We start from the raw sequence: 14652 nt of genomic DNA on the forward strand, positions 1-14652 counted from the left end.
GTCCCAGGACTGTTACGAAGAGGTTTTGTGTCTCACATTTAAGAGCTGTTTTTGTCCAAGGAACCCCTAGAGATCTCCACACACCCAACTGCATCTTGTAGCCTGTTCCCTACAAGGGAGGTTCCCCATAGCTGGTCACACCAGCAGCTAAGACAGAAATGATCTGTGGAAAGAAGTGTGGGAAGAAATGATCCTGCAATTAAATCTAAAGCTGGTGCACATTAGTCAAACAGCGGTTCCTACCTTGTACTCCTCAACAGCCTCCTCTAGGGGAACCACGTTGTAAGCTCGGTGCGCCCGGGATCGGTCACACACCACACAGATGGGGATTTCATCATCTTGGCAGAACAGTTTCAGAGCCTCCCCGTGCTCCCCACACACTCGCTGCCCTCCGGCTGCCTCCGCTGGCCGCACGCTCAGGCCCTTCACCAGTTCTACCAAATTGCCCAGCTGCCTGTTTGGGCCCAGGTCCCCTGGGGAAAGGTCTGTCTGCACTGGGGGCAGGTGACATCTGTCTTGGCCCCCTCCCAGCACTGGGTGATGAAGGCTCGGCAGAAGTTGTGCCCGCAGCCCACGACCATCACCAGATCCCTGAAGAAGTCCAGGCAGATGGAGCAGGTCACTTCATCCCGGAGGTTTTCTACAGAGCTCTCAGCGGCCATGGCTGGGAGCAGGGAGGGGACAGGGCTGGTTTCACTTCCCGGACTAGCAGCAGTGTCTGCGTTTCCCTTCCTGGAAATGACACCGAGTGCAGGCTGACCCGGCAGGAGTCCGCACAGGCTTCTAGGTTTTGCATCTGTTCCAGTTTCCAGACATGTCCTGTTTTTGGCATCCTCAGATCTCTGTCTGGGATTCTGGCAGCTCAGCTGGGGGGTTGGGGGGGCGTTCACAGAGGAAATGTCCGCAGGGTCCTAGCACCTACCAAGTTCACTGTAGTTTTTTTTCAGTCTCAGCAGAGAAGTGTCCTAGCCAGAGGCAGATTAAGATTTATTGAGACCCTGGGCAAACGCAAAGTTGAGGGCCCCTTCTCAAGGTGGACTGATAAACTGGTCTCATATCAGATTGGCACTGATAAAAGAAATATTAACATTATCAACTTTCAGCTTTTCTAGGCCCACAAAGCCAATTAATGTCACTGATATATGCCACACGTACGGCCAGGAACGCAGCCGGGCAGCCTGGAGAGCAACATCTGCCAGTTACTCTGAGAGGTCGGGGGGGAAGGGGCATGCGGGGGACAGATGGAGGCCCCCATGGTCAGGGAGGGAGGGGGGCTGGGGCGGTTGCTGCCCAGCCAGGGTGGTGAATACTACCCTGGGCCGGGAGTGGGATGGAGCCATGGGCGGCTCATCCAGAGCAGGATGGGTGGAGCAGGAGTGGCTCCCCGCTGCTGTGCAGACCCCTGGGGGAGGCATGGGGGCGATGTGCACCCCCAGATTTGTGCGCAGGGTGAAAGCAGGCTGCCTGCTGCAGGCTGGGCTGTGCCAATCTCGTACCATCGGGGGCTGGGCTCAGAGCGGGCAGGGGTGGCACTGGCAGGGGTGGCAACAGGGGGCCATAAGAAATTTTGGGGTAACTGTAGCCCCCCAAGACTCCCCTACCAATGCCACTGCTCAGGGCGCTCTGTGCAGGGCTCCTGAGGGAAAGGCAGCAGAATGAGTGCTCTGAGCAGGGGAGGCACTAGGGGGGATTGGGGGGCTATAGCCACCCCAAAATTCCCTGTAGCCCCCCCATGGCCCCTCCTCCCAGTGCTGCTGCTGCCACCCTGCACAACTGAGCTCAACCTCCCACCAGGAAGAGGCTGGCATAGCCCCTGGCCCAGATCCCACAGTGGCAGCCTGCCCTTACCCTGCACACAGATCCAGGGGGTGCGGGCCACCCACACCTCCCACAGAGTTGCACACAGCAACAGGAGCCACCACCACCCCACCCCACACCCTGGACAAACCGCCTGGGCCTCTGTCCCGTTCCCAGCCTGGGATCACATTCAGCACTCTGGCTGGGCAGCCCCAGCCCCACTCCCTCACTGTGGGGGCCCCCCCATCTCCCCACCGCCCCTTCCCCCAACACTTACCTGCAGGGTGCTGGTCCCTCCAAACCACACGTGTGGCAGCACCTCTAGTACTGCAGTTTCCTCCCCCCCACGCACACACAACTTGACACCATTTTTGCCTCTGTGCTGCTGATTAGTTCAGGGGACCCAGGGCCCCCATTGCTTGCTGCTGACCAGCTGGGAGACAAAAATGACACCAGGTTTAAAACGGTGGCTTTGGCTTCCCTGCTGAGGAGGAGAAAGCCACAGGCAGGGCATCTACTTGTCCTGGGCCCCTGGGATCAGCCCCGCTGCCCCATGCATTAATCTATGGTCCTAGCACCTGCCTTTTTCTATCTGTTCCTCTTGTAGCAGCATCTGATCACCCTGGGATGTGGGCCTGCAGTTTGCACTGGGTTGTAAGCAGTAGCCCACTGGGGGAAAAAGGTTGCAGGGGTGGGACAGCCAGGACATGGAGGGAGCAGGGTGCTGTGGCTTGGAAGTGAGGGGCAGGAATGACTGTGGGCCCAGAGCGCGGGGCAGGGTGCCATGGGAGGGAAGTAAGGGGCACTGGCAGGGCCAGGGATCTTCAGGTTAGGGTGAGGGGCAGCGGCAGGGCTGGGGAGGCTGTGGTTTCAGAGTGAGGGGCAACAGAATGGGCAGAGCCAGGGCATCATCATATCACTGCCCCTCACAATCATCTACCCAGTGTGCATGCAACGGGTGTCCTCTTTTTGGAACTGGAAACGTGGTAACTCTAGGTAAACCTTTTTTTAATTGTAATAATTTCAGCAGGTCTTAAGCTGAAACTCAGTCTAGCTCCTGCCCCTGGATTCTCTGGAGAAACCTGTTTGCTCTCTACACAGGCAGTGATACTCAGGGCACAAAAAGCCCAGAAGCCGGGATGCTGCCCGCGATCCCCCGGTTCTTTGCTCTCGCCACAGATGGAAGGACCAGGCCCCCTGCAGCTCAGTGGCCACTCAGCCCACCAGCAGCTTGACCCCAGCGGCCGGAGAGGCAGGCAGGCTCCTGAAAAACACAAAAGAAAAAGGGATTGGGCCTCTCACCAATTTCTATTTTTTTTTAAGTAAAATTTTTCATGTTCCAACCCAAATCAGCCCAATCAATTCCGAATCCACGGGTCATTCAAGAACCACATGTGGCCCTACTACCAGCAAGCATCCTCCACCCTCACCTGGGGCTTCAGATGTTTCCAAATCATTTGGCGGGCATCCTATGTGCAGGCCCAAGCCCGGAGGCTTGGGGTTTGGATGCCCCCAAGTTTCACTCGCCCTCAGCTGTATGGCTACAGGAGCAAGCTAAGGAGGAGTGCCCCATTTCCATAAAGTTGGCGTAAAGCCAACATCTCACGGGAATGAACGTGGGAGGTTAACTATACATTTCCTCCACAGATACTAACCCATGCCAGAAAGGGGGTCATCCCTTGGCCTTGGGAAAATCACGTTGGTTGTCACAGTATTTCCCCTGCCAGGTACCTTCAGCAGGCACATGCTGAAGGCAGAAGTACCAAGTGGTCCGATCCTTTTGTTCCCGTGGAGGCTGCGCTGCCTACCTTTCTCATAGCTGCACGGTTGCAAACTAAACTACATCCAGATGTGGTTTAGTCTGCACCAATGCAAAGTCATAGCTCCCAAAGGTAAGTGGGAGGGGGAGAATGAGGCCCCCATAGGGAGGGAGGGAGGGAGTGATTTGGGCAGTGCTGGGGCTGGGGTTGGGGCTGCTGCACAGCTGGGCAGTGCATGGGGCTTGGGGCCCAGGGCCAAAATACGCAGCTGCGGGGCCCTGGTGGGGAGTGAGACGGGGCTGCGGGCAGTGTGTCTGGGAGGCGGGGGATGGGGCCAGTTTCCCGCTCCTGGCTGGATGGGAGAACCGTGCCCTCCGGATCAGGGCGGGGGCAGGCTGCCTGCTGCAGACTCAGGCTCCCTACCCTGCTGCCCTCCCTCGGGGCCTCTGCAGCCCAGCGGCTGCAATGTGGCGCTGCAGGGTACAGCAGGGCCACGCGGGAAAGCTGCTCGCCACTGCGAGCTCTGTGCTGCCTTGACGACGCGCCCCCGCATGTGCGGCAGTAGGTGAGGGGGGCACCACCCAACGCTTGCGCTGCTGCCACATGGGCAGACGTGCACCGCCAGGGCAGTGCGGAGCTCAAAGCGGCAGGGAGATCCCCGCATGGCGCCACTGCCCTGCCACGCTGGATCACACCTGCCGTGCCCCCCACGGCCTCTGCCAGAGGTCCTGGGTCCCTAGCCCCATAGCCCTGGCAGCTGGAGGCCCCCTCGGGCAGGGCTGTGAGTGGGAGGCAAGGGCATCAGCAGGACTGGGGGGCTGCAGGGAGGGAAGTGTGGGGCAGAACAGGGCCGGAGGGCGGGGGGAGTGACCTTTCATTTTAATCACAGATTTTGGGGGGTTTATAAAGAGAATTTGCCATTTTGTATGAGAGAGTTAGCAATTTTTTAACAGGGAAAACCAGGATCCCTGGTTATCAAGCACGTCTTGCTTGTTGCCAGGTAGCAAGGCCTGTATTTAATCACCTACAGAAACCCTTAACCAAGTCCAACTGCTAATAAATAATTAAATGAACCAGGCAAAGTTGCGCCAAATTCCCTTCTTAACCTGTCTTTCTCTTGGCTTCTGACCTCCTTGTCTCTCTCCTGCTCATCTCCTCTGCCTCGTCGTCTCTTAACAACGATCTGGTCAAGCAGATGGAAGGAAATGCCAGAACGTGTCATGAGGAAGCAGCTGGGCCCTAGCAAGGCCAACCGGGGGATGTTTCTGTTCATAATAAGCCCTTACACTTATCCTGAGCAGTGCCAAAGCACCAACGTTTGGTGCCTGGGGCAAAGCCTACAGCGGCAGACCACCCTCACCCCATGCACAGATCCAGGGGGCACATGCCCCACCCATGCTTGCCGGGAGTGCATGCAGTGGCAGGAGCCGCCCTTCCCCTGTCACCGCACCTCCCAAATGAGCCGCTCCTGGATTTGTCCCATGGCCCAGCTCGGCTGGGCAGGGCCTCTGGGACGTCCCATTCCCACCCACCCCCCACCACTGACCTGGGTAGATTTGTGACCGATGGCCCGTATTGCAAACTGAGGGCCCAGAGGCAGCCAGACCTCAGGAGAAGTCACATTTGTTGGAGAGGGGTTAGGTTAAAAATGGCCTGTTCGATAAGAGTGGACAACCCCTCAGCTTTGGAGAAATGCTCCCCTTGGGGTTAAGTACACTATGGTGCATCCTGCCACACCAACCGCACTACTGAGCCCTGGGGAGGCACAAGTCCACTGTGGTTTTCAGTTCCTGCCCAGCATCAGCCCACGTGGGGAGGAGTGAAGTGGAGCCACGTAGCTGCTCAGGGTCTATCTGATATCCAAGGGGACAAGGAGAGATCCACATGGCCCCAACCCAGCTCTGTGCTTGCTACATACATCAGCAAGAGATGCCCAGTATTGGGATGGCCCCCACAGCTGGAGTAGGGACCTAGAGCCAGGTCTTGTTGCTCCAAATCCAAGGGTTTTTCTGAAATATGGGCCCAGCTAGTCTGTCTGCAGTGGGCTGTAGGGAAAGGAGAAATCTCCCCTCCCACTTCTCCCTCCTGCACAGGAGCACTGAATGACAATTCACCGCCTCCCTTCTTGTCCGTGCAGAGGAGCAGGAGGTTTTATTCAGAGCACTGAGCCATATGATGAGGGGGCTGGATGCCTCACAGTGCCCTGGAGGTCTATCTCCTGTGCCCCGCCGCCTGTGAAGAGTTGAGGAACAGAGAAGCAGAAGAAGAGAGTCAAGGAAATGTCAAGAAGCAATGCAAGTGCGGTGCAGTCAGTGACTACAGCACTTTGCAGTATCCGATGTCATGCTCAGGCTGTCAATGCTGCACGAGTTGGCACATCCAGCCCTGAGCTCCCTGCCGAGGCGGGGGATGACAGTCAAGGTCACACTCTGGAGCTGGGGACTTTGACATAAGGACAGTGCCGGGAGTGACGTGCTACAGATCCCACCCCCAAGCATAAATCCCTTCATGCCCAGCCCTCAGCTTTCTGGCTCTGGACAAGTCTAGGGCGGGAAGGAGACCGTGACAAACCCTCGAGTGGCTTGGTGGCTATCTACAGGACACAGGCATCTACCCAGTGTCCTGCTGTACCCTGAGACTGGGTCTTGCTCATGGGAGACTCCTCTCTGCTTAGCAAGACTCAATCTGACAAGCTCCCTGACCAGACCTTACATCTTGGTGGAGAACCAAAAAACTCTTGGCTTCCCTAAGCTTGCAAAAATAGGTGTGCCATCTTTGTACAAGCAGCGAAACCCGCTGCCACCAGCTGCCACAAATCACAAGAGAAACAGTAAGATCAGAATAGGTTTATTGCATAAGACAGAAAAACACAGGACAGAGATTCAACTTGCAGACAAGCAAACAGAAAATCAAACCAAACCACTGCACCGCTGCCTTCTGACTCGGAACAGCTTCCGGGTCCCTTCCTTGTTTCAGTCAACAAGCAGCCCACTAATCTCTCGGAAGACCCCACAGCCTCTCCCTGGCTTGCGCTCCCATTTCACCTGAAAATATGAGTGACCCCCTCCCAGCAAAGAACTTCTCCTTAAATCCTGCCTTTTCTAACACTTCATCTTTCCTTCATTCAGTTCCTGAAGCCAATCTACATCTTCTCTTCTGAGATCTTCCCTGGTGCTTCATCCTTTGCTATGGACTCAGCTACTGTTGAGCAGAAGTCCTCAATCTCCAAGTCTAACCCTAAAGCTGAACGCACAAACATATTCACAATAACAATGCACATATGGGAGCTTGGTTTTAGTTGCTTATAAGAGAGCAAACATGATGGTCATCAACCCAACTTAGTGGGGATGTCTGTGAAATGCCCCACTGCAGCTTTGCTTAGTCCATGACAGGGAGGGATGGGGAAATCCATGTGCTAATACATGGCACCAAGGAGCTGGCCTCACCCTGGGAAGCCTGTTGGGAATCTCCCTCTTGCACTCTTTTTCCTCCTTTCCCCTTTCCCTCCTTTCACCAGCTGATTTGTCCAGCACTTTTTTTGCAGTCATGGTCCTTTGTCTCTGTGTCCCTACAATCCTCTGCTCCATGGTGCAAATCAGGCCCCCACATCCTTTCTCTGCCTTTCCCAAGGATTCTCCAGTTAGTTTTTTGGAATTCACTATTTTGCCTTTCTTCTGCTGGTCCCTCTGCTGACACCTGGGCTGTCCCTACCTGAGCACCAAAGTTCATAGCACTTTGGACAGGAGCCCTCGTAAACCACATTAAAGATGCATTCTGCATGACTTCTCAGGCCTACGGTGGCTGAATTCCCCTCCCACCTCTAGGCATGAGAACATGGGAAGGCTGTTACCTCTTCCACATGGACAGAGGATGGAGGCTCGGGGCCTGCTGCAGAAGCTGTTTATCGGTAGATCCAGTTGGGATCCTACTGCACAGGGCTTTAATTGCTCAAAGCAGATGGGAGCTTCCAGCTTCTCCCCATGCTCCCAAATCCTACTTCATTCATTCTCTGTCCCTGATGCAGCAACAGCTTGTGTCTCCCAAACCCCACAACTCTTTTGCTCCCATCCATGAACCTGCCCTCTGAATCTCACCCTCACAAGCGCACTCTCCAGTCCCCCACGGCCCTCCCCTTCCCTGTCTCAGTCTCTCAGCCTCTGCCCTACAGCAAAGACGGATCTTGCTCCTTGGGAACCCCAGCCCAGGGGCCTCGGCTGCTCATGAAAAACAACCCAAACACAAACCAGCTCAGCAGTTCCCCAGAGGCAGAGCTGCACCTCCAGACACAGCCTGACCCCCACGCATCTCCAGCTGGGGCCTGCCTTCTCAGAGGATGCCCAGAGGCACTTTGCAGGGAGCCCCCAGCCTTGGGCTGTTTGGGTCAGAGACAGACCAATGCTCCAGAGCCGGGGGCGTCCCTCAGGGGACCCTGTACTGCCAGCCCTGCAGGAGCCCTCAAAAGCCAGGGAGCAACATGCCTTGTTACTGCTGCAGCAGTAGCATGGTCCGGTCTGTACAGACACAACCTAAGCTCGTCCTAAGAGTAGAGAGGGAGGGAAGGCTGAGTAAAGGGGAGTCCGCCAGGGTCAGAGAGACTGCTTAGAGACACCCACATTACCCTTGGCTGGGTAACAGCCCATCCCTGGCTCAGGGGCACAGTTTAAGTGCAGGTGTACCAAAGCTGGCTACATTGAAAGGCTTGAGCCAGAGCCATGGCCGGATTCGTTCTCCAGCAAACAAAGCTGGTGGGAAGGTGAAGACCGGGGCCTTGGTGTCAGCATTAAAAAATGACACCTGCCCTGCTGCATAGTCCAGACATACCCGCACCCTGCGGGGCACCTGGCACTGGGAAAGAGGGGTTGGATCAGGGGCAGTGAGAGCCTCCAGTGGGCCAGAAAACTGGTGCTGCACAGCCCAGATCCCTTCGTCAGGGCTAAAGAAGAACTTCCCCTTCCTCCTCACAGACTCTGTGGCGGCCCCCACGGCCCAGCAATCCCCCTCCCCCACCTCCACCTCCCAGCAGTGTTTCCCCGAGGTGAATCCCTCATGGCCCAGCACACAGTACATAAAGTTAAACCTCTCAGGATTATTTAGCAGAGGCTGCCATGCCTGTCTCCATCTCACACTTCTTCGATCCGCAGACAGGACAAGGCGGGGATGAGCTGTGCCTGGAGCCAGAGTCACTGCCGCTGGGAGAGACAAACAGCACCAGCTCAGCCCTGGGGCAGGCGGGGCCGTTCCTCCCCCTCCCCAGCAGTCCCCTTCTCCCAGGGGCTGCCCCTGCCCTGGGCCCTGGAGGCCGAGCACAGACGGCCCCGCAGCTCCTCGGCCTGGCACTGCCCCTGCCCCTGCCCCCCTGCAGGGGCTGCCCCATTCCCAGCAGCAGGGACACAGGCAGGAAGGGCCCCAGAGCGGGGCGTGAGGGGGCAAGAGGAGGCAGGCGACAGCCTCACGCTCCCTCCTCTGGGCTGCCCTGCCCCCCCAGGCTGGGCATGGAGGTGAAGACGCAGCCGTGGGGGGATGGGGAGGTGGCACAAGGCAGCGGCATCTTCACACCCGCGACAGGAGGGAGCAGTGGCCCAGGGAGAGCTGCCCTCCCCAGAGAGAGGGAATGGGAGAAGAGCCAGGGGAGCCTCTGCGAGGGGCAAGGAGGGGGACATGACAGCCCTGAGGGACGACTGCCACCTCCCACCTCTCAAACGAGCAGCTGCACTTAAGTCTAAGGCCACAGGCCTGTGCGAAGCGAAAGTCTCTGCGACTCCGTGCAGGATTCTGGGAATTTGCTGCGACTCAGGACAATCCCCCCGAGAGCTTACCCTTGGTGTATGAACCCAGCAGATCCTCATTTTCCTGCTCACAGGCAGACAGCAGAGTGTCTGGAGGGGGAAGAGCACAAACATGACACTTCCTGGTGTCAGGCTGGTACGGACATTGCAGCCCAGATCCCACCTCTCTGACCCGAGTGCCTCAGACTGAGCAGAGATGCTGGGGCGGCTCCATCTCCACCCCAGCTACCAGCACCGGCAGCTGCTGTAACCTCAGAAGCTGCCTCTGCGTCTCCCCGCCCCTCGACCGTGGCACCATCTCTGCCTGGAGGTGATGTCCTGCTTTTGCAAGGGAGCAGGACATCAAAGGTGTAGCTTCCCACAGGGAACGCCCCTCCATCTGCCTGGCCTGCCCCCCTCTACTTCAGACACACACGGGGGCCCTCCCAGTGCCCGCTGCTCCTGGGGAGGAGGGAGAAGACGTGGGAGGGCAGATTTCTCCTTCCCACTGCAGCCAGACAGGCTGGGTCCATATCTCAGAAAAAGCCTTGGATTTGGGTTCTCTATTCTGGATGTCAATCACGGAGCAACACGGCCTGGCTCTCAGAGCGGCTGGGCCCCCGCAGCCCCCACCGACTCCTCGCGCAGCCGAGACTGACAGAGCCCGGAGCGCACGGCCTGCCAGGCTGCGTCTTGGGGAAGCACTGCAAAAATTATGTGGCTAAATTTGGGCCTTAATTTTCTGAGGTCACAGGGCAAACACATGTGATAAGGTTAATGCCTGGATGCTCCTTGTCCACTTAGTTGGTTGGCTTCCTGCCTTTTATAAACAACCACATTTTCAGCCCATAGACCAGAGCCCATCTCCCCCCATGGCCACAGACACTCTTCTCTGCATCCCCTCCCCATCCCTTCTCCGTACCTTTGAACTTCCTCACGGTCTCTGTCAGAGCACAGGTTTGCTGGCAGAAATCCTGGAGTCTCCTTTCCAGCTCAGAAGAAGTTGGCACCGGCTGTGGGATCACCCTTTTTTCACACCTGGGGAAACCCATCTCAGGTGAGCGAATGAACTGGCAGACCTCCGTGCCGTTCGCTGCTCAGCCCTGCTCCACGGAGGCGCAGCACAGGCAGTGGCAGTGCGACCGCCCCTCGCACTGGCCCATTCAGATGTTTTTCCCCAGCTCGGTCACTGCTGACCTGGGTAGATTTGTGACCAATGGCCTAGCAAACAATGGCCCGTATTGCACGCCGAGGGCCCCCAGGCAGCCGGACCTCAGGGCAAGTCACATCTGTTGGAGAGGCTTTAGGTTAAACATAGCCAAAACAACCCCTCCATTTTGGAGAAATACTCCCCTCAGGATTAAGTTCACTGGAGAAATTTCATCGTGCCCCACCAACCGCACTGTTGAGCCCCGGGGAGGCACAAGTCTACCGTGCTCTGCAGCCGCTTCCCAGCAGCAGCCCGTGTGAGGAGTCGATTGACGCCACGTACCTGCTCAGGGTCCGTCTGATATCCTGGAAGACAAAGAGAGACAAAGTGAATCATCTAGTCTATGCCACACGCTGGGGGTCTCAAGGAGGCCTTTGGAAACACGAGAGAGACAGGGCTGAGTGCCAAGATTTCCATTGCTGGCACGCGCATCTGTAACTTCAGAAGTCAAGAAGAACGGCCATGCCTGTGGTGCGCGTGCCAGGTCGCCCTGTGGTCTCTGCTGCTGGGCTCCAGGAGTCAGCAGCCGTCCCCCCCAGGACAAGGCCCTGGGCTGTCCCCAGCACAGGCTCACCTGCAGGAACTCACTCGCTGGCTGCTGGCACTTCGCCTCCATCTCGCTGATCAGCTCGCTGAGATGGGAAATCTCCTCAGAGAGTTTGGTATCCTTTTCCTTCTGCATCTTTGCAACTTCCTTCTCCAGCTCCCCCAGTTGGGCCAGCAGGAGCTGCTCTTGTTCCTGTAGTAGCCGGCGCAGCTGCTGAAAATCGGACACAATCTTCTGCCTCTTGGCTCCTGCCTGTTTCTGTAAAACAACTATAGAAAGTGACCCCAACACAGGCCTGAGTGTGCAGGGGACAGGTGCTTGGCAAAGCCCAAGACACCAGGATAATATCCTTCCCCCTGGCAGATATGCAGTCATTTCGCTTTGCATTGCATTTGACCCTAATATGTATTAAGGGTGGGGGTGGCCATGCTGGGGGAGATCGGTCAGAGATCTGAAGTGAGGCACCATCAGTACGCTGTCCCTCTTTTTCATCTGACCCAGGTACTCCAGTCTTGGTCCTCGACCAGTAGCTGGCAACAGCTGGGGACCAGACACAGGAGAACCAATTGAAGTTGAATCCATGCAAGTCAGAGGCGACGATGTTTGGCTGGCCTCCTGGCTTGTGGTGAAAAAAGAAAACACTCACTACATGAGGATGACTAGGGGCATGTGTTACCAATTCTGGTCTGGCCTGTAGCTGGAGCTGGCCACCATCACGTAACCTCAAAAATGGACTAAAGAAATATGCTTTCTATGTGCCTGCTTTGAGGAACAGCCAGAAGCTGTAGCTGTTGGAGAACACAATGGCCAGCTTTGTGACAGAGGTCAGTTGTCAGGAGCACATTGCTCCAGAGGCTGCTCGGGCTTCCACCTTTATGGGTGCAAAACAGAGTTCTGGGTTTTGACCTCTAAGGCCCTAAAGAGTCTGGGCCCTGCACACTTCTGGCAGCCCTTTTCCCTTACACCCCACTGTGATCCACTGACATCAGCCAATAGTAACGTCCTACAAGGACCACACACTTGCCAAGCTTCTTCGGTGAAATCACGGAGGAGGTGGTTCTGGGGAACTGCTCCTCGGCCCAGGCAATCCCTCCCATTGTGGTCCCAAGACACCTACCAGAGATTTCTGGATTTTCCCTTCCCCAGTCTGTTTCAGTCCCAGGAGGTTTTCTCTTCTTTCCCTCAGAGTCTTCAAATGGGCCTGAAGTTTTTCCTAAAAAAACAGAAATGAGTTGAGCCATTTTATCTTGATGAGCGGAGCAGGGGGATGCATGGGATGATTGCAGTGGCTTGTTCTGCAGGATGCTAACAAAGGAATTTCTTTGACTACCCAGACACCAAGACTCAACAGCTCCTTGCAGACCCGAGTATGCTCATGGCACTGGAGACACCTCCAAAGTGCAATCAATTGCTGCAGCCGAGGAGGGAGCTTCAGGCCACAGACACCTTTTTTGGGCCCAGTCCTCAGCGGAGTTCTCCGAGCAGGAAACAGGCATCTCAGAGTGAGACTCCTGAAGGTTTGCTTCTGAGACTATAGAGCTGACACGGCCTGATGGGTTCAGCCTGAAAGCCATTGGTAACTGCACTGCCTGGACAGAAGGCATGAATCGGAGAGCAACTGCATTAGCATAGCTGACCCATGACAAGTGCCAGGGTTCACTCCAGCGATGCTCTAAACTCTGCCAGGAAGCAGGGTAGATATTAGGGCTGTGCGAGTCTTCGGATCCCGCTTCAGATCCGGACCTGCTTCGGATGCTTCAGATGCCGGATCAAAGCAGGATCCCAGCAACGGTGTCCGGAGTGGGTCGGGGGCATCCGAACCACTTCAGATGCTTCAGACCCTATTCGGGCATTTTGAGGCAATTAGAAGAGGGAGGGGGAGCAGGGGAGGGACAGAGAGTGGGAAGCGGGGGGGGGGAAGACTGACGTCTGTAGGTAGCCAGTGAGAAGGATTTCTCCCTGGCTACCTTTCCAATGGCAGTGTCTGTGGGGTGGGCCTAAAAAAGTATAAAAGCCTCTGTTTCCAGCCCGCCTCTGCCTTTTGCAGCCGGTTCCTTGTCAGCAAGTATGTGAGAGAAGAATGCTGTGACTGAGACCTGCATGCTGCTTTTTCGTGTTATAAAGGAGTGGTTAGGATTTAGCTTAGCTTAGCTTAGTTTAGCTTAGCTATTCTATTCAATTATTGGTAGTATTACAATTCAGTTTATTTCCTTGAATAATTTTTTTGGAAACTTCGCAAGAAGAAAGTTGTGTTTTCCCAGCCAGTGTTATCTATCACTGTGCAGGGAGGCACAGATTGCTAGCATGCATGCACATACACAGAGACCCAGAATACAGGAAAAAAATCACAGCGGAAGACAACAGATATTTACAGAAGAGCAAGACACAGATAATATATTGAGATACAGGAAGACACACAACTAATTTTATTCAGAGCACAAGATAGACAATATTGTGAGAGTCACAAAGAAGATGCACAAATAATTTCATTCACAGCACGAGACAAGACACAGATATTCACGGGAGAACAAGACAGATATACAAAAAAATTCACACACACAGAGACCTTTTGCATCACAGGAAAGATCAATATGAAGCATGCTGAAAGGCAGGTGCCAGGTCTTCTGGCAGGGGAAGGAGAGGGGGTAGGGGGAGAGCTAGAGCTGCATGCCCCCCTGCCCCAAACACAGATGCATTCCCTTCCCATGACACTCGTGCTGCCCGTGGAAGCGAGGCGGTGGGAGCACCTGACATCCCTGCACCACCTCCCCTCAGTCCAGAAGTGGGCACCAGCCGTGGAATCACTGCCTCCTCCACCCCAATGTCATCTCTCAGCGTGAGCCTCCCACTGCCAGAGAGGAGCTGGAGCTGGAACCAGGGATGCTGAGCGCGCTGACTCAAGCAATCCTGGGGACCGAGGGGGAATCCGAGTCTGTGCTCCATACCCCTCAAGTTTCCCCTAGACCCAGGTCACCTCCGGACAGCAGCACCTTGGAGGAGGCTGAGGTTGTGGAGGCAAGTGGCTCAGCTGAGGCAGCTCCTCCTGCTGTTCAACCTCAGCCTGTTGAGAAGGGGGAAAAGGCAGGATCCTCACCCTCAGCCCAGAAGCAGGGGAGTAGTGTAGTGTGAGATCATTTTGAGGTGGCAGATGATCCCAGGTTTGCCATCTGCCAGCACTGCCGAAGGCACATGAGCCGTGCCAAGGACATGAGACACTTCTCTACCACGGCGATGCTGCTACATCTGAGGAGGCAGCACCCCCTTGCCTTTCTTCCTGCTCAGCCTGGCACCAGCGTGAGTGTGTGGAAAGGGAAGTCCCCCAGTCGCTCCAAAGACCACTTACCCCCAAAGCAGGGGCAGGCCACCCTGGACCAGAGGGGGAAAAGGTGGACAGAAAGGGGGGCACAAATCTTGGTGGTCCTCAAGCCCTTCCTCAAGGTCACCGAGACCCTTAGCGCTGGCGATGCTGTCCTCAGCCAGGTGATCCTCCTAGTAAGGGAACTGGAGAACCTCACTGGAGGTGACCAGCAGGGGAGATCATGCTTAGGGGCAACCAACACGGGTTCATTTGAG

General features: G+C 56.0%; 2 protein-coding genes across 2 annotated transcripts in view; both read right to left on the bottom strand.

Moving 5' to 3' along the window:
• LOC109308836 (zinc finger protein RFP-like) overlaps nt 1–868 on the bottom strand; it is a 10002-nt gene extending 9134 nt beyond the window's left edge. Inside the window, 2 exon segments of the mRNA XM_019533259.1 lie at nt 244–473; nt 476–868. Coding sequence (XP_019388804.1) covers nt 244–473; nt 476–662 — 417 coding nt within the window. The 5' untranslated portion in view covers nt 663–868.
• Nucleotides 869–6388: 5520 nt separating this feature from the next.
• The window catches only part of LOC109308834 (zinc finger protein RFP-like), a 16111-nt gene continuing 7847 nt past the window's right edge, over nt 6389–14652 (bottom strand). Inside the window, exons 2-7 of the mRNA XM_019533256.1 lie at nt 12197–12292; nt 11107–11337; nt 10815–10837; nt 10245–10360; nt 9374–9433; nt 6389–8746 (exon numbers count right to left, since the gene is read on the bottom strand). Coding sequence (XP_019388801.1) covers nt 8205–8746; nt 9374–9433; nt 10245–10360; nt 10815–10837; nt 11107–11337; nt 12197–12292 — 1068 coding nt within the window. The 3' untranslated portion in view covers nt 6389–8204. The remainder of the gene's footprint in view (nt 8747–9373; nt 9434–10244; nt 10361–10814; nt 10838–11106; nt 11338–12196; nt 12293–14652) is intronic.

The sequence above is a fragment of the Crocodylus porosus genome, unplaced genomic scaffold, assembly GCF_001723895.1.
Source record: "Crocodylus porosus isolate Cpor-Errol unplaced genomic scaffold, CroPor_comp1, whole genome shotgun sequence".
Classification (NCBI taxonomy): domain Eukaryota; kingdom Metazoa; phylum Chordata; order Crocodylia; family Crocodylidae; genus Crocodylus; species Crocodylus porosus.